The sequence below is a fragment of the Squalius cephalus genome (assembly GCF_949319135.1).
Source record: "Squalius cephalus genome assembly, chromosome: 7".
Classification (NCBI taxonomy): Eukaryota; Metazoa; Chordata; class Actinopteri; order Cypriniformes; family Leuciscidae; genus Squalius; species Squalius cephalus.
Genome location: NC_137128.1, coordinates 16,100,163 through 16,126,102, shown reverse-complemented (window position 1 = coordinate 16,126,102; position 25,940 = coordinate 16,100,163). Strand labels below are relative to the sequence as shown.

General features: G+C 38.1%; 1 protein-coding gene across 3 annotated transcripts; it reads left to right on the top strand.

The window, feature by feature from the left end:
* Window positions 1-3,761: 3,761 nt before the first annotated feature.
* gnb4a (guanine nucleotide binding protein (G protein), beta polypeptide 4a) lies at window positions 3,762-25,539 on the top strand. Of its 3 annotated transcripts, none has more exons than XM_079877351.1 (10): window positions 3,762-3,919; window positions 6,903-7,000; window positions 9,354-9,392; window positions 9,761-9,867; window positions 10,323-10,386; window positions 11,151-11,313; window positions 11,402-11,468; window positions 18,543-18,744; window positions 18,887-19,103; window positions 23,372-25,539. In XM_079877351.1, the coding sequence occupies exons 2-10, from the start codon at window positions 6,944-6,946 to the stop codon at window positions 23,476-23,478; spliced, it is 1,023 nt and encodes a 340-aa protein (XP_079733477.1). In that variant the 5' UTR covers window positions 3,762-3,919; window positions 6,903-6,943; the 3' UTR covers window positions 23,479-25,539. The 3 variants fall into 3 exon arrangements, with proteins under 3 accessions (XP_079733477.1, XP_079733476.1, XP_079733478.1); XM_079877350.1 differs by lacking the exon at window positions 3,762-3,919 and adding an exon at window positions 4,768-4,941; XM_079877352.1 differs by lacking the exons at window positions 3,762-3,919; window positions 6,903-7,000 and adding an exon at window positions 7,275-7,281.
* The last annotated feature ends 401 nt before the right edge of the window (window positions 25,540-25,940 follow it).

The following is a 25,940-nucleotide window of genomic DNA, read 5'->3' as shown; positions in this document are numbered from 1 at the left end:
TCAAGCCTGTCCCAAAATACACTCTCGCGTGCCCTCGTGGACTCGAGGCCAGCGCCCCTTAGGTCTGCACTTCCTGACGTCACCAAGTGTGAACTCGAAGGAGGTCCACAAGGCCGGAGTGTGCCATTTGGGATCCAGCCTTAGGCCCTGTCGCAAATGGCACACTTCATATGCACTTTCGTTCTTGTGGACTTACAATGGCTGCCGCGTGCGCGCATCCATTAAGTCCATGAGACCGTAGGGTGTCCCATTTGTTACTTTAGGTCTCAAAAGGGTGCTCGTTAGCGCCCCCTTTGCAGTGATATGTGCCCTCAATTCACACTTTTGCCGAGCCCGCACTGAAGCGAGTTCCGCAGCACACTTCTTCCCGACAGTCAAAGCGGCATTACGTCACGAAAATGCGGATTCATAGGAAGAAAGCGAGTGTTTAGGGTGCCATTTGTGACAGGGCCTTAGCCTGGAAATCCAGACCTAAATCTGACAGATTAATGGTCTGGCATCAATTAATGAAAATCGGCCAGCTCGAGGGGAGGCACCAAGCATGTATTTGAAAATCTCACTGCACGCAATTGGATAACACTACGACCAATCACAACAAGTTATCGCTTAGCTACCAGCGGAGCTAACTGGTAGATTATACTCTTGCCGTATCCGGTCGGCAAAACAGCAAAAACACCCTTCTTGCAAAGGAACGATTCAAGCGCCGTCTTCTGTTCCTCTTTTAGATAAAAAGCCAAGTCTAACTCGTTCATTGTAGCGGCCAAAGCCGTTTCAAACAACTGGTGTTCATCCATAGCCATCTTGCAATGTTTACTAATGACTTCAACGTTGCAGCACTGTCGTCATCTCGCCTCTGGCCCGCCTATATCAGATAACCCGATGTGATTGGTGCAGCTCGGATACTAGGGCATATTTAATGAGCATCATTACTCAACGCCAGAGTAAACTCGCTGAGCAAATTCAACTTGTGCTCTAGCGAGAACTCTGGATTTCCAGGGTAACAGGGCCTTACTTCAGCAATGAAAACAAAAAAAAAAGGAACACAATATGATGTTTATCTAAAGTCATTTTTGCTTATTAGTATGCATGAATTGGATCATCAAAGGTCAGCTGCAAATTGCTTAGTTAAAGAATTGCTTTAATAAAGTGAGATTAAATACATAAAGTATATTTGTGCAATTTAACATATTTAGGCTAATTATTGCTGTTGTGCGTAATATTTTGAGTTTGCTTTTCACTGTTTTTATTCATTTAAGGAAGTGAGATGAGTAAATGCTCACATTTAGTCTATAACTAATAGCCGTCATGATTGCCCAGCCAAACACTTACAGCGCACACACTTACGATTTCTCTCAACATATGGACAGGAGAGATGTCAGTTAATAAAAGGGAAAACAAAGTAACTTGCAAAAAAAGTAACTTGAAAAAATAACTCGGATATTTTGTTGTCACGGTTATATTCAGTTAGTTTCACTTTCATGAACTGTCATGGATATTCATTTAATTGTCACAGCTGATCATTATTGAGTTTGTTATCATTGAGTATTTAAGTTCCTCATTTCCTTTGTCTTTGTCCGGTATTGTTGGTGTTTGTGATGCAAACTGTTCGTTAATGTTACCTCTTGTTGGATTACCTGAGGCTGCTTTGTTTAATAAACAACACCTTTATTTTAATATACTTTGTTTATCTTCATCCTTGGACTAAATTGTGACAGTTAAGTCAAGTCACCTTCATATATAACGCTTTTAACAATATAGATTGTTTCAAAGCAGCTTTACAGTGATAATAGGAAATTACAGTAACAGAGATTGTTTTGGCTTTACAGCAGCTCTAGAATAAAGTTATTGTCCAGCTAAAGTTAGTTTTGATTGATTCACTTCCGTTGCAAAGATCATTAGTTATTAACTTAGGGGCCGCTAACGCGACACACCGCTCTAACAGAAAACCCTTAACGCGCTCTGGCCCGCTCTTTCGCACAACAACAGTGCCTGGTGGCTCGAGAACACAAACCTTGAAATAGGTTCCAAGGTGCAAGCCTTAAAAAAAAAAAAAAAAAAAAAAAAAAAGGTTATCTCTGCGCAAACTTGAAAAAACGCAAACCCGCGAAAACGCAGACGGTTAATGTTTAGTCTATAGGTATGTGCGTTTGAATTTATATGTGCGCAGACCTGTAGTCCTTCTTTACAAACCAACCCTCAACAAACTGCTTGTCTGGCCTTATAAAATTTATAATAAAGAATTATTTATTGCTTCCGCATAGCCATGTGTACCGGAATTATCCCGACAACGTTTTATCTGTACAGAGGTAAAGGGAAGGGAAGGGGGCCTTCACAGGGGAGAGACTAGTTGACACTTCTGGACTGCGTTGTCGTCGTATCCAGGCGCAGGTCCTTCATCAGATCTGGATACGGCCTGGATTCGGCGGACTGCGATTAAACCTCGGGATAAACAGAGAAACTAATATTAGCGTAGACGCCATTCTTCTTATGATGTAACAAGTACATCAGGATTTATAGGAAGTGTTCCCGGTTCCGGCTGACCTAATCTATGCAGCCTAACATTGAATTATAGAAGTCTATAATGTGTTATGTGTATGCTAGGCCAAAGAGATGTGTTTTTTTTCCATTACATTTAAAAGTAATGCATTACTTTACTTGTTACCTATGTAATCAGATCACTTTTTTAAGTTGCATTACTTGTAATGTTGTCCCAAAACTGCCATTATATTATTATATTATATTATATTATATTATATTATATTATATTATATTATATTATATTATATTATATTATATTATATTATATTATATTATATTATATTATATTATATTATATTATATTATATTATATTAAAATATGTATGTATTAAATATTTGTGTATTAATATACAAAAATTAAGACATAACCTTGGATTGCCTAACATACTGTTAGCCGATTAGATATTTCAAGTCTTTTCACCATGACTTGAAATGTTAGACACCTTACAAGGCTCTGAAAATAAAGCCATGTGGTTGAAAATGAGACTGGCTTAAATTAGTTTATGGATTTCTTTATGATTTTAGGTAACAGTGAGGATGTGAGGTGGATGTCTTAGCAGGGTCATGTTTCATGACCTTTCATATCCTCAGATATATAGTGACTCAAAATACTTCCTTTGTAACCGGAATCACTTTATTGCTGTCAGAACCTTTGGATGGACTCATGCAAGGAAACTCTCATCCCCAAATTTGACTTTTGACTTTCAAGGTTGTCTTTCTTATGCAAGCATTTTTGATCGAACAGTTTTCATTGAAATGCAATAAATAAATGCAGATATGATGCTTATCCAGTGGAGCAATGTATGAAATCAAGCTAGCAGGCATGTTTTGATCAGCAAATTCAACAGAAATTCATCGGTAAACATGAACATAATAAACAGTTAGCGATTCAATGAAGCACTTGAAATGACAATGTTGACAATGGTACTACGTAGAAAAGCCTTCCATTTTAATAAATTATTGACAGCCCTTCATTACATATCCTACATTCAGTAATCATTCCTTCTTTTTGTGCATGTGCCCAGATAATGTAAACAAATGGTAAATAATTAAATGCACAGGACAGTCCTTGTTTGTTTTGTTTAACACATAGGCCTGCTCGGTTGCGACACTGACCGAATGAACAGACAGTGACAACTGCTGTCTCTTTAAGACCTCATCTTCCCACTTTCAGTATTCAGCCTCCCCCATCCAGCCCCACCTTGTCACCACCAGCAGCTCTCAGTGTAGATGTGCTGGCCATTAACTAAAGTCCCCACTGCCTATCCCGGTGCCAGTGCTCCCATCAGCACAGGCACACACACACACACACACACACACTACAGAGGGAGCCACGCGCTTCCACTGACCAACCTCTCACTGGTGGACTTCAACATACTAGGTAAGACTAAATGTCACTTAATTCTGGTTTTGTACCTTAATTATATTTCATTTGACTGGGTTTATAGATCAGCAAGTGTGAGATGATGAAGCAGTGAGTGTGGGGATTGCATTTCTTAACCCATCGATTGCCACAGATGATTTCATTCTTGCCACTATTGCCTAATGCTTATTTGTATATTGCTCCAAGATCACATGATAATTCACTTTAAAATTTAATTCCAAATAACTCACATTAGCCAAATAGGTTTTAAACAAATTGGCTCTGAAATTGATACTGTAGTCTCTCGGAGTGGCAAACTGGCAACCACCCAGTGTATCCTGTGGCTTTAAATAGGTGGGAATCTTATGCTGTGACGAGGTTCACTTAAAAAAAAAGAAAAAAAAAGAAACTTTGCTAAAATAGTAACTAATATCATAGACATTAATTTTTCATATTTATGGAAAGTAGCTAATTGTAAACACATTTATTTATTTATTATAATATGTGTGCCTTTTAAAATGGCAGAGCACTCTGTTCTCATGGATATTTTACGAGTCTAATTAATGCATGCGTATTTTATTATTACAAATCTGTGACTGCATCCAAATGTATCAAACTACTTCAGTCATTTTGATAATTGAGGAAGCTGATAGCCAGAACCATTTCAAGCGCGGGTGACTTGATTAGGTAGGCGTAGACAAATGGCAAACTGTTTTGATAAAAATAAATTAGCTTCATAATAATATAGTATATAAAACAACAAGAGACACATTTGACTCATTTTTACGCAGGTACACTGAATATCTTCTTTTAAAAACTCTGAACTGTTTCGTTCCCCCCCTCCATCCAATTGTTGCCATGCTCTCAATATCAGTATGGGTGTGGTAATCGCTGTGTGAATTGCCTTGAATCTAGTAAATTTGGCGCCCGATGCCTTGTTTTGGATGTTAACGAAATGACCGCGTTAACATTTTGAAAAAGAAAACAAGTCTGCTAACCCTTACACGCGGCAGGAGGATTTTGTAGTGTTTTTACATCAGGTAATGTGTCAGTGTTTGTGTGGTGGTCTGGAGTAACTGACATGATACAGTCACCGCTCGCTAGCCACCGTGCTAACCAAACTAACCAAATCATAATAACTCTGTGATTAACTTTGCGGATGACAACTCCGCAGAGAAAGGGTCTTTTATACCTTTTGTCGCATAAATAGTGGTTTATATAGAGGTATCTGCCTCGTGCAACATGTGGTATTGAATTTGTTGTCAAAACAGTTGGCTAGCTTCGATTAATATGAAATGTACGTTACGTGAACACCATTATTACACTACGTTTTTATCGCATTAAACCCGGTGACCAATACAAATGTAACAATTAAAATTTCGTCACTGTGTGGATATTTAATTTACAACTGCGTTTTTCGAGTTTATCGCGACCAGTTTTAACGAGCTTTTAGTGTCACAGGTTAAATGGGAGATTAAGTTAGCACATCTGGATTAAGGATTAAAACCCCCCGGATTTAACGTTACATATTAAATTTCGGATTAAAATGGATTTCATATGCCCGAACTAGCTGGATTTACTTTTTCCCCCTCTCTTGAGAAGATGCTCCATTATTTAAATCAACCTGAGCTTTTTGTGTGTTATTAATATTTCATAGTATAATGTTGTCAGTTAATGTGTACAGTATCTTATGATGGAAAGCTGGTTGTTTAAAATGCACACAGATCATTGCTTTTCCTGTAATTTGGCTGCTAGGGTTGGGACAAGCAGTCTTCCTGTTTTTAGCAACATTGCTTGCAATCATGCTACTGTGCTTCCCTAAAAAACAAACAAAAAAAAAAACCTTATGCTGAAATGTAGAGATTTCACCTCAGGGTAGTCCTGAACAATCTCTAGGGGTGTTCCCATATTGTATCAAACCATTCAGAGTCATATTAAGTTACTCAGCGTTTGCTGTTAGCCTGCAATAAGACTGAAAGCTGTAGATAAGGTTGGGCATTTTAAGATTATAATGTCCAAACCTTAAAAGGCAAAGTCTGAAAAAGTGTTGAAAATAGAAGTTATGCTCAGCTCTTAAATAATCTGGCTAGAAAGAATTGAGTTTGTGTTAAATCTTTATTCTAAAAGTAGGCCTAGTTTTGTTTTATCATTTGTAATATTACTACTATTTGCTGTCAAAACAGTTGGCTAACTTCAAATAATGTGGAATCTACGTGAACATCAGTATTACACACTATGTGTTATCGCATTAAACATGGTGACCAATACAAATTTAACAGTTAGTCTACATTTTCGTCCCTGTGTGGATAGCCTATTTAATTTACAACTGCTTTTTTTGAGTTTATCGCGACAAGTTTTAACAGGCTTTGTGTCACAGGTTAAACGGGAGATTAGCACATCTGGATTAAGGATTATAAACGCCTGGATGTATATATTAAATTTTGGATTCAAATGGATTTCATATTCCTGAACTAGCTGGATTTACTCATTTCAAGATGAAAAATGTACAAATATTTGATACATTTACATATCGCCTTTGAATGAGTGTCGTTTTGTTTCCCTGGCTGTTGAGTATCATACTGTATATAACCTCTTAATGTTTAAAAGAATTTGATTAGCTGTCATTTTTTGAGCTGACGTTAGCTATATCTTTAGGGAAATGAACTAGTAGGCAGTGCCAAGCAGTGTTGCCCCTCATTAAACAAAGGAGCGCAGCGTGCCCAGCTCTTCAGTTTGCAGTGCTAAAGCTGGAGGGTTTGGTCCCATTATATGATTCAACCGCTAGTTCTATTCACTATAGTGAAAACATTGATGGACCACTTTCTGTGTTCACCACAAATTGTATCCAAAGGCTCCATCTTACTGTCTTGTGTGACCTCTGACATGACTTTCTAATGAATATTGTTTGTGTGAGTGGCTTGAATTATTGATCCAGCATGAGTGCTCTGTTTTACTTCCTTTATTGACTACTTAATGTGACTTTATGTTTGTGTGTTTTCAGTATTATCAACGCTGGGAAGGGAGTGAAACACCTGGAGGACCATGAGTGAGCTGGAGCAGTTGCGGCAAGAGGCCGAGCAGCTGCGCAATCAGATCAGAGTAAGATCCCATAACTTTCTGCTCAGCCAATCAGATCAGAGTAAGATCCCATAACTTTCTGCTCAGCCAATCAGATCGGAGTAAGATCCCATAACTTTTTGCTCAGCCAATCAGATCAAAGTAAGATCCCATAACTTTCTGCTCAGCCAATCAGATCAGAGTAAGATCCCATAACTTTCTGCTCAGCCAATCAGATCAGAGTAAGAGCCCATAACTTTCTTGCTCAGCCAATCAAATCAGAGTAAGATCCCATAACTTTCTGCTCAGCCAATCAGATCAGAGTAAGATCCCATAACTTTTCTGCTCAGCCAATCAGATCAAAGGATGGCTTCTAGGGTCATGTCAGCATGTCGGGATGGGCGATACCACTTATTTTGTTTTTCGATACAGATACTTTAAAAGGCCAGTGTGATCGATAACGATACCTCTAAACTGAACTTTAAATTATTACATTTATTAAATTACTAGGAGTAAAATGGTTTATGATACCCACTTAACATGATATATATAAATATATTTGAAATTCATTTTAACATTCAATACACCTTAATTGCAATTTATTAGATTATATTTTTGTTTACATATGGTTAAAATATGGTTACTGTTGTGGTAACCATGAAAATCTACACATACTATAGTTGAGCTATGGCCACTGTAGTAAAACCATGGTTCATTTACAGGCTGTTGCACCCATAAAATGCAACCCTTCAGTGTATGATTTATATTAACATTAGTTACAGAATAGAACATGATCAATATGAACTTTTAACATTCAATTTAAATAAATGTAATTGCACAAACTATGTCGTCTTAAATTTTAATTTGTTTATTGTGAAATACCTCAAAGATTTTTCTGTCCTCTGATAAGCATTGTTTTGGGCTGCATTTCCCCAAAAGCATCAATGGTTTCTTATGATACTTCTGGGAAACGCATCCCTGTTTGAACACTACGTCAGCAGAGAGCGATTGATTGGTTCTGTCTTGCAGCGTTTGCGTGTGTTCAGATGAGGAGGAAAATGGTTCTACTACACAATTATTATTCGCTATAGTTTATTTGTACAATTCAATTCATATTGTAGCCTACGCATTACATTTCTTGTTGAACAAAATCACTGTTAAAAAAAAAAACCTTGAACAAGTATCGATATTTTTTTATTTGAGTATCGCTACTTTTGATACTCACATCAGTATCTATACGCCTATCCCTAATCGACACTTCTTTACACAACAACAACATACACATTAGTACACACACTGCCCTTCGAAAGTTTGGGGTCAGCTTTTTTTTTTTTTGTTCAGCAAGGATGCATTAAATTGATTATTGTTGGCAACAACTTTTACATGGTTACAAAGAATTACATTTCAAATAAATGCTGTTCTCTTAAACTTTCTATTCATTAAATAATCCTGTGCAAAAATGTATCACAGTTTCCACAAAAATAAACTACATATTAAATAATTCTACATATTTGAATGATTTCTGAATGATCATAAGACACTGAAGACTGGAGTAATGGCTGCTGAGAATTCAGCTTTGCATCACAGGAATAAATTACATTTTCAAATATAATAAAAGGGAAAACATTTTAAATTGTAATAATATTTAACAGTATTATTGTTTTTACTGCTTTTTTGACCAAATAAATGCAGCCTGGGTGAGCAGAAGAGACTTTTTTTCAAAAACACACATTTTTTACCAACCCCAAACTTCAGAACGGTGGTGTATAAGTAAGGCGGGAGTGCTGATTAATTATTTGCAGATTAATTAATTGATCTGCAATGGCCACTGATAATGGTGCCCGTATAGCTGATGTACTCAAGTGGAAGCTCTCCCTTGTGACAGATTCAACTATCTTTTGAGAAACCATCTAAATCAAGGATTTTCAACCTCTTTTGGACTGTGAACCAATTTTTTTTCTATTCTTAAACTCCTATACGTAATTGCATAACTGCCAAAATACATTGAGAATAACAACACATTTAAATATGGTACTGTTTAGTAGTAATTTTAGTTTTATTGACTGATTTCAAGCATGAGACACATATTTTATTTATAGCTAGGTGTTGCCCACGGCTATAAAAAATATGCTTAACCTCTTTAAAAATATACTTATAAAAGAAGATTAATATTAATGTCCTGTTTCCTCATTGTTGAAGGAAGTATTTTGTTAAATTATGTATACATCTGTACCCCACCTCTTATATTGGTTGCCCTGCTTTGCACAGTATTTTTGGTTATTTTTGAAATGTTGAATACGAGCTTCGTGTGGACCCGAGTGCCAGCGCACAGATGTTCTTCTATATACGTTTCCTCTGCCCTGTTCTCTCTGACATGCTGCTGTTCTCATTGCAGGATGCCAGGAAAGCCTGCAGCGACTCCAGCCTGTCCCAGGTAAGCAGCTCTGCTGGGTCCCCCGCCATCATAAGAGTGGCACTGGTGTAACCCCGCTCATCTGTGGAGGTTCCCGCTCTCCTGTTCTCCAAGCTCAGCACAGACATGCAAAATAGCCACTGACGTACATGCTGAACACGCTCTTAAGTGCACTGAAATATTAAACATCCTCGTACATGCCAAGTCCTCCATCAAAATTTAAACGTCCAACCCATGCCCGGGCTTTTTTTGTGATTTATGATGTCATAATTTCTGCTTGCCTTCATCTAAAATTAACAGCACTGACTGAAGTGATCACTATAACTCTGAAATGTCGTCTGCTTGCTTTTTAGTGTCACTGTAAATGAAGATTTCTTTTGTGTGTTTAGATTACAGCTGGTCTGGATTCAGTCGGAAGGATCCAGATGAGAACAAGGCGGACCCTCCGAGGCCATTTAGCCAAAATCTATGCCATGCACTGGGCCACTGATTCCAGGTCAGTTGACAGAGAGATTGAGGGGGCTGGAGGATGGGCTCTCTCAGAGGAACCCTGCAGCTCTGTCAGTGTACACTCAATGAATAATACAGCAGGCCTCTCTCAACCCAGGGGTGTTCTGGGATTATGTAGGCTGCCTTCTGCTCCTGTCTCTCTTTTCCTCTCTCTATCGTTCACCTTTTCTCCATCCGTTCTAGTGCTTTAGGGAGGAGACACAATTGTTAGGGGGAAGGAGTTTGTATCCATAGTTGCCTGCAGTGTGTTTGTCATTTAAAGAATATTATCACACGCATTTAAATGCCACGATGTGTATTAATGTTATAAGTTGCAATCATTTCCCACATATTCTCCTTGTTGAATTATTAATCTGTGACATTTTGGATTATCAACAGCGGTTTACTCTTTAACCCTTTTTCTGTGTGTGTTTGTGTGTTTTTTCTTTTTTAAACATTAAGGTTACTAGTTAGTGCCTCACAAGATGGCAAACTCATCATTTGGGACAGCTACACCACAAACAAGGTTTGTTCAGCCCAACATGTGAATATAGATATAAAAAGCACAGTTGTTAAAGGATGTTTGAATGAGATCTTCCTTTGTAATTGATACTTTGATTATAAAAGGATAATAAACTATAAAGTCAGAGTTAAAATTAAAATCAGTTACCTCTTTTATGTGTTTAACAATAAAAAAAAAAGCAAATATTAACTACAAAAGCCATCAAAATGGAAGGGTCTGCACAAAAAATAAAGTTCTGTCATATACTTATTCAAGTGGAATGGGTTTATATTGCTCTTTTCACAATACACATTGTTTCAGTGCATTTTCTGTAAAGCTGCTTTTCGCAGATTAGGTTGCTCGGTGATAATATAGTTTACATTTTGCAAGAAATAAAAAAATAATTTTTCTTACTAAAAAAAGAAACACTTTATTTTAGTGTTCTGTATGCATAAGCTGTGCGATAATACAAGTTATATTTTTGCAATGATATAAACAATCATGCAGGCCAGATTTGCTATAAAGTATATGTATCTTTACGTGAGCATACTGTATGTACGCAGGTAAAATAGGATGTGCTTGTATATCCAACTTAGCCTCTTGCTGCTTCAAACCTGTGGAACATCCTAACTCTTGTCCTGAATTCAGAATCATCTACTAGCATTACTATTTTTACCACATCGTTACATGGCAGAAAGAGCAAGAGTAGTATGCTGTTCCAGATTCTGCATTGGTCTCATTCTGTATAACAAAAGGGAATAGCAACTTTATTTTGTGATTCTTTCCAGATGCATGCCATTCCATTAAGGTCATCATGGGTGATGACCTGCGCCTACGCTCCCTCAGGGAATTATGTAGCCTGTGGAGGCCTGGACAACATCTGCTCAATCTACAGCCTTAAAACCCGTGAGGGCAACGTCAGAGTCACCAGAGAACTGCCTGGACACACAGGTGAATCTTGTCAACAGCAAGATTAGCATCATTAATCGCTATATCTGTCATGCAGTGGGATGAAGCTCGTGTTTTTTTTCCACACCAGGTTATTTGTCATGTTGTCGCTTTTTGGACGATAGTCAGATTGTCACCAGTTCTGGAGATACTACATGGTGAGTCCATCACAGCTTTGACTGACCATTTTAATAGATTATTTACCCTCAACAACATATTTTATTCTATCATGAATGCATTACATTTATCACATGATGTATCGCTGAGCTATAGTCTAGATGGGAAGTGCCCAAAAAGTGAAAGTGAGGAGCATTTATGGGTACAAGTCGGGAACCGGCCTACCTTACATATTTCAAGGGTGCTGAGTCCAAAAAAACTGGTTCCCAAGCAACATTTTGAGTTTTTGACCTTCTAATTTGCATATCAAAATGGCCGCCAAATTGCCCATCTTGCTCAGTCGTTGGACCATTTTCCCCTATTTTTTTTGTAAGTAGGCAATCAAGATGAGGAAATTAAGTTTCTAGATCGATAGTCAAGGGTCAGAGCAAAGATATAATGGAGGCTCATTGCCTTTTTTATGTATATATTTATGCAAAATACCAACTTTTAAGGTGAAATTAAGCATTATTTGTGTCATTTTTTAAGGCCGACATACATATTCAATCAATATCACTCTTAAATGTTCCCAGTGTATATATGATATGTGATGTATTCCATATTACATAATAACTAAGAAAAACACCATTGCAAGTTGTCTGAGATTTCATTTTTTATGCAAATTAAGGCGAGACACTACAGGTGAATAGGGTAACATTTTTAACTAGCAGATATCACCATGAAACTTTCACAGTTGATTACCTACATTAAGATGAGAAAAAAATGTATTACAAGTTTTCTGTAATTTAATGTTTAAATATGCAAATTAGGCTATATCTAATCAAATGTGCACTAATTTGCATATATTTAAAACAACGAAATCTGAGTATTGGATAAAGCCAGGTTAAAAATGATTTTTTCATTGTGTTCACATATTAGATGGGAAAAAAAATACAGAGGGATTTATGGATATCTACTTTTGTTATCCTGTAAATCAGAAAATACTGTCAATAGCAATATTTTCGCCATGTTTTTTGGAATAAAATGTTATATAAATCAGGCTAGGAATAATATATTTACAAATCCCTCTGTAAATGTCTTCATAATATAACTAGGTACAAGACTGGAAAGTTTGGTGTATAGGTGCTACTGAAGTGGAGCGTCATCCATGTGGTTTCCTTAGTCTGCTTCCGAAGCCTTCACCGGCCCCAAGCAGGAGGACGGCACCACCCGTCTCCGCCCCTTAGCCCGCCAAAACGCCAGGCTAAGCAGCACTCCTGAGATGGGCAGCTTGGAGTTAGGGCTCAGTTCTTCTCAGGAGCTGGTAGCAGGACCACTCCTTCCCCCGGTGGAGGGCCGGGGGAGAATCTTTTTTCTAAGAACTGATGCCCCTTCCTCCGAGCCCCAAGAGGCCATGGATGGCAGTGTGCGACGCTCTGCCTCGCCACTCTTGTCCCCCTCTGTCGCCAGACCTCTGTCAGAGCAGGCCCCCCATGGAACACTGGTCCTTCCCTGGCCTCCTCTGTCAGGATGCGGCAATGACCGTGCCCCCACACCGGGTCGCTACGCCGCCCACGTCCGGACCGTTCATTCCACTTCGCTGCCCTACCGAGGGTACGTCTGTGGTTCCCATGACCCCGCTGGTTCAGTTCTTGGGAGCCTGGCTAGAGTTTCCCAACCTGTCCCGCTGGGTTGAGAGAACCACCAGGCTCGGCTATGCGATTCAGTTCGCACAATCTCCTCCCCGCCTCCGGGGAGTCCGTTACACTATGGTGGGTGGCAATGCCCCTGTTACTGGCGAAAGGTGCAGTCGAGATTGTCCCTCCAGCCGAAATGAAGTCCGGGTTCTACAGCCCTTACTTCATTGTACCAAAGAAAACCGGTGGGTTACGGCCAATCCTGGACCTGCACGTCTTCAACCGATCCCTTCACAGGCTTCCGTTCAAGATGCTCACGTGCTTTCGTGGCTTCAGCCTCTCCCTGGAGAATGGAGACTCCATCCAAAGACAGTTCAGCTGATTTGGGATCAGTTCGGGGACGCACAGGTAGACCTGTTTGCCTCCCACGACTCGTCCCATTGCGGCACGGACACACTGGTGCACAGCTGGCCGCGGGGCCTTTGCAAGTATGCATTTTCCCCAGTGAGCCTTCTTGCACAGACCCTGTGCAAGCTCAGGGAGGACAGGAAGAAGGTAATTTTGGTTGCCCCTCATTGACACAACCGGACCTGGTTCTCCAAACTAGTCCTCCTCGCGACAGCACCTCCTTGGCCAATCCCTCTGAGGAACGACCTGCTTTATCAGGGACGGTGCACCCTATGGTACCCTCATCCCGATCTTTGGAACCTTCACGTGTGGCTCCTGGATGGGACGAGGCAGGTTTGAGTACCCAACCACCAGCGGTAGTGGCTACCATCACTTCCGCTAGAGCATCGTCCACGAGACATGCCTACGCGTTGAAGTGGAACCTCTTCGTCACCTGGTGCTCTTCTCGCAGAGAAGACCCCAGAAAATGCCCGATCAGTGTCGTGCTTTCCTTCCTGCAAGAAGGGTTGGACCGAAGGCAGTCTCCCTCCACCCTGAAAGTGTACGTTGCCGCTCCTCGGCGAAGAAACATATCTGCATGTTGCCAGCATACTTCCTTATATACCCATGAGGTAAGGCGGAGTTACGCAATGCAAATTCCGCAGACCCATGGCATTTCTTTGCCAATGGCTCGTTTTATTTCTCGAAGATGAGAGGCTTTCTAAGCGAAACCCCATTCGTCGTCATGATGTAACGTCTCCGTTCCCTACTCAGGGAACGAGGGTTACATATGTAACCGAGACGTTTTACACCCCCCTCTCAGAAGCCTTGGACATTTGGGACAATGTTTCAAAAAATATTTTCTCTAACCTCAAACCCTTTCTCCCATATTGTATGTAGTAGCAGCAACCATGTGTGGCCCACTATAGTCTTCTATCAAATAGTAGTTTTCATTGGTTCCATGAGAGTGGGGCCAGCCCATAAAAATATCTTAAATTTTAACGTCTAGTCGGTCCACAGTCTAATTCTGCTCTTTTTGGTTTTCAGCTATTGTTTTTGTCTGACTTATATTATGAAGTTTTGTCTGTGGGTCATAATTTGTCATTTTCTTTGCAGTTTCGTCTGAGATGCATCTGAAATCGGTCACAAGTTCACTTTTTCATTATAGTGAATGGCACATGTACTTTATGGAGAAAAGAGAAATGAAATTGAGTGAGCAGCTTAAGATGACGGAATTTGTGTGTGCCAGAAATAACTATTTTACACCTTAAAAAATAATGACGATAATAACTTTATATGGTATAATGAAAATAAATAACTTGTTCACTTGTTCTCATATTCATGTCATATTTAATAGATAGTTCATTCATTTTAATAGAATAATAATACAAAAACTACAAAAAAGAATTAACACAATGATATAATTTTATTATTTTTACTTATAAATTTGTCATAAAAAGCAATAAATAGAGCACATAATACATGAAAGCTGTATTCCTTTCAGGGTTATCTGGTTTTGTTTATTTTTAGTTTTCTCCACATGGACTCTGTTTGTGTTTTCACCTTGGTTAGCTTATCTTCATGGTTGTTAATTTGATTCATTACTCAGTTCAGGTATGTGTTGTGTTCAGGTGTTCATGTCTCATTATCCTCTAACTACTTAAGTTCAGATCAGTTTGTGTTTCGTGTTGAGTCTCGTCTATGTGTAGTTGTGTTTGGATGTACCTCTTTGGAGTACTCTGTTGGAGCATTAAAGCCTAACTTTCGTCGTCGATTCTTTGGTGTTTTTGTTTTCCGTCTTGTTTGTGTTTTGCTTGGGGCTGGTGAATGCTTCGGAAGCAGACTAAGGAAACCACATGGATGACGCTCCACTTCAGTAGCACCTATATACCAAACTTTTGTACTTGTACCTAGTTATAGTTATATTATGTTATATTATGAAGACATTTACAGAGGGATTTGTAAATATATTATTCCTAGCCTGATTTATATAACATTTTATTCCAAAAAACATGGCGAAAATATTGCTATTGACAGTATTTTCTGATTTACAGGATAACAAAAGTAGATATCCATAAATCCCTCTGTATTTTTTTTTCCCATCTAACATGTGAACACAATGAAACATTTTTTTTAACCTGGCTTTATCCAATACTCAGATTTCGTTGTTTTAAATCTATGCAAATTAGTGCATATTTGATTAGATATGGCCTAATTTGCATATTTAACCCCTTAACTGTCACCCCCCTTTTTGAAAATGGACATTAAAATGCACTATTCAAGCTTAAATGGTTGTAATTCAAGAATGCTTTGGAGTATAGACCTAAGTTTGGTCTTGTTTTAAAGGTAAAAAATAGCAGATTATTGCTGAAGTGAAAGCACTTCAAAAAATTTAAGTATGAAAAAGTTATGGAAGTTTAAATTTACATTAAATCAAATATAATTTATTTAATATTTTTATTTTATATAAAATATATATTTTACAAAATATGTTTTACAAAAAAATTACTATAAAATCAAAGCCAAATATCTAACCAAGTTGTGTTCCAAATTTGAAGTTGATATCACAAAAAATGAAGTTCCCATGAGATTTTGTTTAGGCGTATTACCAAAAATAGCCACCGGGTGTCATTGAATTCCATTGAATTTTACTGTATGCATTCTACCATAACAAATTAATAAATTTCTGTCCAAATATCACTTCTGTCACAAAATATGGAACCTTGAGACTCAGACCTTTCTGACAATATGTGTTTTGTCAAGATTAGAAAATATTTTGATCATAAATTATGAAACATAAGGATGCCCAAAAGGGGAGGAGCCTGATAAAATAATTTAGAGTACCGTTTCTATGGTAACACAATGTCCAATTTCAAAACAGTTTTCACAGGATGAATTCTGAGATCATAAGCTTTCAAATGATACCTAATTTATGATAACTAATAAAATATGTAATATAATAAAAAAAAAGCGATAAAAAAATATAATACAATATTATAGAGGATAATATATATTATACTTTTTAGAAGATAATATTATTTTATAATTTTTTATTGACAAATACTAGATTATATATTTTCCAAAGAAATTTTAGCATAAAAACCAACATATCAATTATTAAAAGTGTGTGCGTCAACTTTTTGTGACGAAGGTCAGAACTCCTGTTATTATGTAGATTTTTTGAGGTGCACTCTTGTCATAAATTCATCTATTTCTGTTCCTACATAATTTATAACAAAAAAACAGTCCTAAATATCTATTTAGGAGTCTTAGAACTTTCCAACGATATATAGTTTGTCATAATTAGATTAGGATTAAATAGTAATATAGGGAAGTAAAGTTAGGCGTCCCGTATACGGGACGGTGACAGTTAAGGGGTTAAACATTAAATTACAGAAAACTTGTAATACATTTTGTTTCTCATCTTAATGTAGGTATTCAACTGTGAAAGTTTCATGGTGATATCTGCTAGTTAAAAATGTTACCCTATTCACCTGTAGTGTCTCGCCTTAATTTGCATAAAAAAACTTGCAATGGTGTTTTTATTAGTTATTATGTAATATGGAATACATCACATATCATATATACACTGGGAACATTTAAGAGTAATATTGATTGAATATGTATGTCGGCCTTAAAAAAATGACACAAATAATGCTTAATTTCACCTTAAAAGTTGGTATTTTGCATAAATATATACATAAAAAAGGCAATGAGCCTCCATTATATCTTTGCTCTGACCCTTGACTATCGATCTAGAAACTTAATTTCCTCATCCTGATTGCCTACTTACAAAAAAACTAGGGGAAAATGGCCCAAAGACTGAGCAAGATAGGCAATTTAGCGGCCATTTTGTTATGCAAATTAGAAGGTAAAAAACTCAAAATTTCGCTTGGGAACCAGTTTTTTTGGACTCAGCACCCTTGAAATATGTAAGGTAGGCCGGTTCCCGACTTGTACCCATAAATGCTCCTCACTTCTTATAGAAGGCCATTTTTCAAAAATCCGTCTAGACTACTAGAGGCAATGAGTAATAATTGAAAAATTTCACAGATGGGCATTTTTCATAACATTGTGTGATAATTGTTTGAATGATGCTGATTTCTAAGTCAACTGAAACAAATTAATTTGGTCTAAGGGCAGGAACTGTTTCTCAGTGTTTAGTAGTACTGTTAAAATAGCTATTTTATTACCTGTGTGTCGAGCGCAATAATAATTCATATGTTTATGTTAATATGTAGGTTTAAAATCTTCATGTGGCACAAGTAATTGTATTTTTATCATATCATAATGAGGCAAATCAAATGTAATATAACTACAGTTAAAATGAGTGAATGTGTGTTAATGTTTTAGGCTGTGTTTGTTTTTATTCTTAAATCTAGTTTAGTTTGCTTTAGATTATAATGTTTATTATAATGTTGTTTTGCACATAAATTTATACCATAGCCTACATGGATACATTCACTCTATTTGTTTTCGTAGCCTTCAATTTGCACATTGTTTGGAGGAAAACATTGTGCAGTGTGTGGTGGTGTAACACTTTTTTTAATATTATAATTTTTTCCGATAAAAGAAATCGATTAATCAATTCTGAAAATAATCATTAGTTGTGGCCTTAGTTGATTTACTTGGAGATTATTCTGATTTAAAAGGTCTGATGAGCAGCAAGACCATTTCATCTGTAGAGAATGTCATAAACACGTTGCATCCAAAAGCAGACGTACTTCAAATCCCAGCATTTGCGACAGCACCATAAACTGCAGTTCGAAGAGTGTTAAACTTTGCATTGCTGCTGCAAACCCAACCACGAAACCTTCACAGCCCGAAGTCTTCTGCCCTGAAACAAAGGGCTTAACAAGCTTCATTTACCCAAAACAAAACTGAACATTTAGCCCTCTTCGTAGAAGTACCCAGATGTATAACGTATATCTTCATTAAGCTGAAAAATATATGAAAGATTGGTCCAAATCGCCCAGCCCTACTCTGTGCCCTAGTTATTGTTCAGCTCTGATAAAAGAGTTGATACTGCTAAGATAAAGAGTTGAAAACCCTTTTGTCAAGGTCTGTTTGATCTTGTACTGAATGTGAACCAGCTGTCCTTCCTCTCTGCAGTGCTCTCTGGGACATTGAGACGGGTCAGCAGACCACCACGTTCACAGGGCACAGTGGGGACGTGATGAGCCTGTCCCTCAGCCCTGACTCGAAGACCTTTGTGTCCGGTGCCTGCGACGCGTCCTCCAAACTGTGGGACATCCGAGACGGGATGTGCAGACAGTCTTTCACTGGACACGTGTCTGATATAAATGCTGTCTGTGTGAGTGTCAGAGAGGAAAAGTCCTCCGCAATGTCTGATGCTGGTTTACTTCTTATTGAGCCTGTGCAACGCTTTCATAATACTTGTTCAAAATTGTGCAAATGTTCATATCATCCAGTTTTAATTGTGCTCGTTTTTTCAGTTCTTTCCAAATGGTAATGCGTTCACCACGGGTTCAGACGACGCGACTTGTCGTTTGTTTGACCTTCGTGCGGACCAGGAACTCATGATGTACTCGCATGACAACATTATCTGCGGCATCACCTCCGTGGCCTTCTCCAAGAGTGGCCGTCTGCTGCTCGCTGGCTACGATGACTTCAACTGCAACGTGTGGGACACGCTTAAAGGAGAGCGTGCAGGTCAGTACTTCACACGACCCTTTGACCACACGGAAAAAAACTCATTGAAAGTTGTTCCAGATCACAAAATCTGTGGGACCTGATTGAGTTCTACTGAAGCTTTTCTGCTTTAAAGCACAGTAGAAAAAAGTCAAGCATCTCAAGTGGTCTCATCTCAGACAGTCCTGACTCTCTAAACCACGTCGACACAAACAAAAGCACCATTATGGCCATTTGTCATGGTTTTACTTTAGTAACAAACCTCTGTGTTTTCACAAATGTTGTTAAAGAATCTCTTAAGAGAATGAGGCCTTCTACTGATATTAGAGGAGAAACTGTCTTTGTTTGCATTCAGATATTCCAGGAGATGACTTAATACCCTGATGCGAAAGCAAAAAACTTGAGTTCGCACCATCTGTGCTCGGGCCCTAATAAACTAGATGCTTAGATTATGATGATCCCTATGCCAGGAACCTTCCTAGAATATATATCAGCAGCTAATGTATCTTCATGTATAAAACCTCAATTATAGAGACCAGCTTTCAAAAGTAAATCTTTTATTTTGTCATTGTATTAAAATGCAATGAAATTATGAAGATATTATCTAGAAAATATTTACTTAAGTTAACTGTACACCCCCCCCCCCCCCACCACCACCACCACCACCACTATTACTGTTACATACATTTGCATGCAGTTTTCATGACACTTTTTACAGTACTTTTTGTTCTACAATGGTTATGTAACAGTGGTGAGGAAAGTTTGTTTGTTGCAAGAAAGGGATTATTTCCCACAAAGTGAGAAATATATGCAGATTTACTGTAAACAAACAAGCAAAAAATAAAAAGCAGTGGCTATTTGCACTGTGTAAATAGAAATTAGATGCTATCTATCTACACTGTGCAAATAGCATATTTTCTTAACAATAGATGCTATTTACACTAAGTGACAATAGCGATACCTTCTATTTACACTATATATAAGTAGTTGTTAGATTCTATGTATACTTATAAATGGTGGCCAATACTGTTTGCACCTCAGTATTGTTGTACATTAACAAGATGCAATATAACACAGTGTAAATGATTTATATTTATAAAAATTATTAAATGGATGGCACCTTATTGGGACAATATTCCCTCCCTACAATAAACAATACTGCTACTGCTATAGTTGTTATATATAAACAACTAGTATTTCCTAGTCGAATAGCAGCAGCAGTATTGTTTAATCAACTGTTCGAATTTTGAATAGTTTTTCATCAACATTATATAACTTCTCTAAACTCAAATGGTTTTTACTTGTGGAAGTTCAATAAACTTGCATTTTTAAGTTAAATTTTTTTTGCATTTCTAAAGGTTGTAACAGTTACGCCCGTTTCACACATACTCCATGTGCAGTGAGTACAGTGCGTGTTGCAGTGCGTATGCGGTGCAGGAGCAGCATGCGCTATAGTGCTTTCACATATGATGCGTTTGCAGTGCGTAACTGATCCACGGCTGTACCACAAAAACATACTCATTATTTGTATTTCAAATCCAGAAGTTATCATCAACTTTTAAAAAAAAGAAAAAGTTTTGTCAGCATTGCGATTCTCTTTGTACACATGTACACTATTTAATAGACATTTAAACACAACTTAAACAACGCATTATTCAGTGCTACTTCTATATAGATTTATATAGGCTAAGTTGCTCAAGCAAGTGGTAAAATATTTAACCATGTAGCCTACTTATATTAAAATCGCAAACATTTTAAATTAAAACTTAAAATTGACAAAAACAGCCAACTCTCGTGCCTTTTCTCTTGCATTTAAATTTTAATACAATTAATCTTCACAAAGAACTTGTTTTTCCACCTCTACGACTGAGACGAGTGTTGTTCATTATGTCGCCTTGTTGAGGTAAATTGTAGTTTTCCTTGCTTTACCCCGGTCTTAAAGGGGGGGGTGAAATGCTCATTTTCACTCAATCTCCTGTTAATCTTGAGTACCTATAGAGTAGTATTGCATCCTTCATATCTCCAAAACGTCTTTAGTTTTATTATATTTAGAGGTGAAAGATTGGCTGTACCGAGTCTTTCCGGAAAAAACCGAGCGGCTGGGGGCGGGCCGTGTGGGCGGTGTGCTATAGCTGTGCTAACTGATCTAACAACAACACAGAGAGACATTTGAAGTAGTTTACTCACCGTGACTGCTCGATCCTTAAGCATTAGACGATCTGCAAATAAGTCGATCTGGGCTTTGTTTATAAAACAATCATCGTCGAAATGCAGGGAACAAAGAGTCGTGCACAACCTCCGTTGATGCTTCGAAAAAACAAACTCCATCCACTATTCCCTTAACGCTGGGTTCTTTGGGAATCTGTGCAGGGTTGTCTTGCCCTGCCAACCAAAAACCCACTTCTTTGGTGACATTGACTTCCCTAAAAGCCGAGCATAGCGCTTTGAGGTAACGTACTGCTTTCGCTCTCTTCTCTCTCTGGTCTGCGAGTGCGCGCGCGGCCGCGGAGAAGTGCCCTTAGGACCCATATAAGGAAATTCCGCTCTATCTTACGTAAGACAGAGCCATACTCGAAAAAAACTTTCCGAAACTTGTGACAAACCGGAAGGAGTATTTTTGGAACAAAAATACTCCTTCAAACGTACAACTTAACTTTTGAAACTTTGTCCATGTTTAGCATGGGAATCCAACTCTTTAACAGTGTAAAAAACTCAGTATGCATGAAACAGCAATTCACCCCCCCTTTAAAGTAAAAAAGATGACTGTGAAAAAGTAGAATTAAATTAAATACATTTATGATAAGATTACTACATTTTATTTAATTAAACGCATTTATGGTGAAATTACTACATTTTCAGGTCAATCTGTGTTCATTTTGACCACGAACCATGCGCTGTTCACTTTAATTCAGCGCGTGCAGCACAGCAAAAATAGACTCGGTGCGGAAACGATCGCTGCACTGCTGTATACGCAACGCTCCTGGAACGGATCGACGGAATGCAACCGCGTGCAGTGTGAAAGCTCTAACCTGTTAACATGGGTACGGAAAAAAATACGCACCGCATATGCACTGCAAACGGAGTATGTGTGAAACGGGCGTTACACCAAAACACAGTGGGTCTCATTCATGAAACACGAGCAGAACGAATTTTTGTGTAAATCGTGTGTAAAGTGGTTCTGGTGTAAATTTTCGGATTCATTAAAATGTTCGTATTTTCCAAATGTTAGTTGGTACGAAAGAAATCTACGCCTGCTCCCAGCCACGCGTAAATAGTGCGTTTAACATCCGAACGTTTTGCTCATTAATAAGGCTGCATTTTAATTCACCTTAATCGGGTACATATTTACACAGCATTTTGAAAAAATATTATATATAGTAATTACATACGGTTTTTCTTTTTACTTTTATTATGAGAGCCAGTAATAGCATCTGCAAACGGAACACAAGTACGCAAGTCACAAGTGTTGCAGTCAAGCTTCATGTCGAACCATTTTCTTTTCACTTCTGGGACTGTTCGATTAACAGATGAAACTCCATTAACTGCATCTGTAATATGCTGCCAAGCTTCCTTTTTTTTAGGACCTGATACACCACTATGTACACTTGAAAATAAAATGTGGCGTTTTTGAATGAACTTCTGATAATAAAACTTAATTTTCTGCATCTGAGAAATTTCTCTTTTTCATTCGCTTTTGAGAAGACATGTTGAAATCCTTCGTTTGGTGCAATAATATGATGCCCATATATAGTTGTCAGTCGGATTTAATGGGCGGGATTTATGGTAATTGAGAATGAGCGTGCGTCCCATTTACGACTGATTGGGATTCATTAACACACACACACATTTAACTATCACATCTGACATTTACGAAGTATTTGTGAATCAGGAGAAGAGTTTTCGGGAAGGTCTCTTTACGCGCAAATCACTCACATATTTACTCATATATTTACGAATGTTTCATGAATGAGACCCAATGTGTACATACTCGTTGAAATCAAAGTTCACTGAAGACTAATCACTTTAATGGAGACTTGAAATATAACTAATTTTACAACAAAGTGTAATCAAAAACTCTACATACAGCTAAAATATTTATTAATTATGAATAACAAATATGTATGCCATAATTCCCCATGCTTTAAACAAAGAACACAAAGAATTGACCTTTTTCTGAGCCTGTTTGTTGGACCTTCATTGCTTTGCGTCCCATGCGTTTGGGGGTCTGTTGCTAAGCATCTAACCGTATGTTATTCACCCCTGTGTTTTGTTGTTGTTGTGTTTTGAAGGCGTTCTGGCTGGGCATGACAACAGGGTCAGCTGTTTGGGGGTGACCAGTGACGGCATGGCTGTGGCCACCGGTTCTTGGGACAGCTTCCTCAGGATATGGAACTGACCTCACTGGACGGGACTTCGGGGAGCCACTCTTTCTGATCACAGAGTCACTGTAGTGCACCACTGCCACACAGGACCCCTCCCTCTCCTTCCCCTCCTTACAGACAACCTGGTTTTCTTCTCTCCGCACTATCCCACTATCCTACAGTCAGTCAAAGAGGTGAGGACCAGCAGCGAAGAGCCTCCGCTGGCTCTCTCTGTCTCTCGGGCTTCACATCTCGACTCGAGAGGTGCGGAACAGACTGTGTTGTATATATCCGCCATTCTTTATGCTTGTATGTATAACATATGCACTTCTGACAGTGTTTGGATGTTCTGGTGTGTGGATACTCGTGATGGGTGTCTTAGCTGTGCCTGTTTTCTTTTCCTGCGTAAAATATTTTTTTTCTTAGTCCCCAATCACAGTGCTATTTGCCACACACAATGGTCACACCGAAGGATGATGCTGCCACAGTGTTGTAGGCCATCAGTGTGTGACCTTTGACCTTAAGTTTAGATTGCTTTGGCTAGTGTCGTCAGTGTTGGCCTGTTCTGTCATAAATGGTTCAGGCTCAGGTTGGTAGAGTGTAGTTGTGTGAGAAACACTGATGTCACTGAGCTTGTGTTTGCCATCCTCGAAGCCTGACAGAAATGTTTGGCATGTTTCATGGTATTAGACTGTATTACTGACCGCACAGAAGGGCTTATCATCAGCCTGTCTGTCCCTTCTGTCTTTACTATCACTAGATATACTCTCTGAGATTTGCTGCTTTCCATACTGATCCAGCTGGACATGCGTGACACATTTATGGTTAAAGGGATAGTTACCCACAAGTGAAAATTGATGTCATTTACTCACCGTCATGTTGTTCTGTTCATGACTTTGTTTCTTCTGTTGAAATTAGAACAATTCTGAAGAAGACTGTGCTGTCCTTTGTTTTCCAAGCAATCACGATAAATGGGGACTCATGCATTTACGCTTCAAAAACAGGATATATGTGACTTGTGCTCTACATTTTAAGTCTTCTGAAGACGTACGAGAGACGGAGTAAGAAACGAACTGAAATTTAATTTGGTAATCTACATTTAACCTCTGCATCCAATTCGAGTGGGTTGAAAGTTGAACTCAAGAAATGAATCAGCACAAAGCAATTCATGAACGTTCCAGGAAGACTTAGTGCATTTGCGATTATCAGTCAATAACAGCTTTGGTCTGTTGTTCCTGTTTGTCGGCTTGTACAGCTTAAGAAGACTCAAGTTGGTGCACAAATAATTTGGGCCTCGTTCATGGTGCTTTTAAAAGCATGCAAGCACAAAAAATATAATTATTTGGGTTTGGAACAGTTTGAGGGTGAGTAAATGATGCATTTTTAGCTGAACCTTTTCTGGATGGTTTGGTTTAGTCATTTGTTTGAATTCAAACACCAAGCATGGCCTTGATGCTTTGTGACACTTTGCCATTGGTTAGCAGGCTGGAAGTGCAACCTAATACCTAACAAGAGGCCTTGGTCACTGCCACTCTGACATTGTCTGCCTTCCTACACACACTATGAGCATCTGCCCTTCTTAGATGAGGAACTAGCTAGGACTGTATGCTTTTGCACTAGAAAATAGTCACGCAAAACAGCACACATTGGTGTTTCTGCATGTATTTGAATAAATGTGCTTAGATTCCATGACAAGAAAGCTGAAAAGCTGTCGTGGACCACGAGCTACACTGTGTATTTTTCACAAATGTGAGAATTGATGGTATAGAGCCCTACCAGTTTCTGTAAAACAAAGAAAAAACAAAACCTTAACGTCAGTAATCACCTTAATTTTGTGCCAATCAGTATGAATGAATTTACAGACTGGCTTTGTGAGCATAACAAAATGGTATACGTTTTGCTTTTACTTATTTTTGGGCATTGTTTTGTTTTGTTTTTTCTGATATATCAAGAATAATCATCCATTATTGCATTCAGTATTCTGAATAGATTTGTTTCTTTTTCACCTTCAATTTATGACATTACTGTTCATCAGGTAAACTTTTGTAAAGCAATTATTTAGAAATTTCAGTTGAATCGTGCAGTTAGTTATGATATGCAAGGATATTCAACAGATATGGAAGTGATGTTCCTTTTTTGAGTGTTTACAACATTTAGACTGTTGTATTAAGGTCCATGAAGAACGTTGCATAGCACAATGAAGGCAAAAAGTGTTTTAACCTAAAATGATTTAGTAAAACCAACATAATTCATATGAAGTCCAACTCCCATCAAAATATAGCCATTCCTTCCTTTAATTGACTTGAAGGAATGTTCCAGTCTCAATAGAAGTTTAGCAATACCAACAATGCTAGCTAAGTAATTTTGGCTCATGCCTTTTTTCCGGGGTAAAATAGGGCACTTGCAATGAAAATAAGGACAGGATATTTTTATAGTTTAAGAAGCAGAAATTTGTGTTGAAGCACTTGTTAATCCATCCTTTAAAAGATGTTTATTA

Excerpts from the sequence above, each read along its gene's own strand:
- gnb4a (XM_079877351.1), top strand. The coding sequence starts at position 6,944 with ATGAGTGAGCTGGAGCAGTTGCGGCAAGAGGCCGAGCAGCTGCGCAAT. Across the intron at positions 11,314-11,401 it reads AGAACTGCCTGGACACACAG|GTTATTTGTCATGTTGTCGC; the intron begins GTGAATCTTGTC and ends TTTCCACACCAG. Across the intron at positions 18,745-18,886 it reads CTGATATAAATGCTGTCTGT|TTCTTTCCAAATGGTAATGC; the intron begins GTGAGTGTCAGA and ends TCGTTTTTTCAG.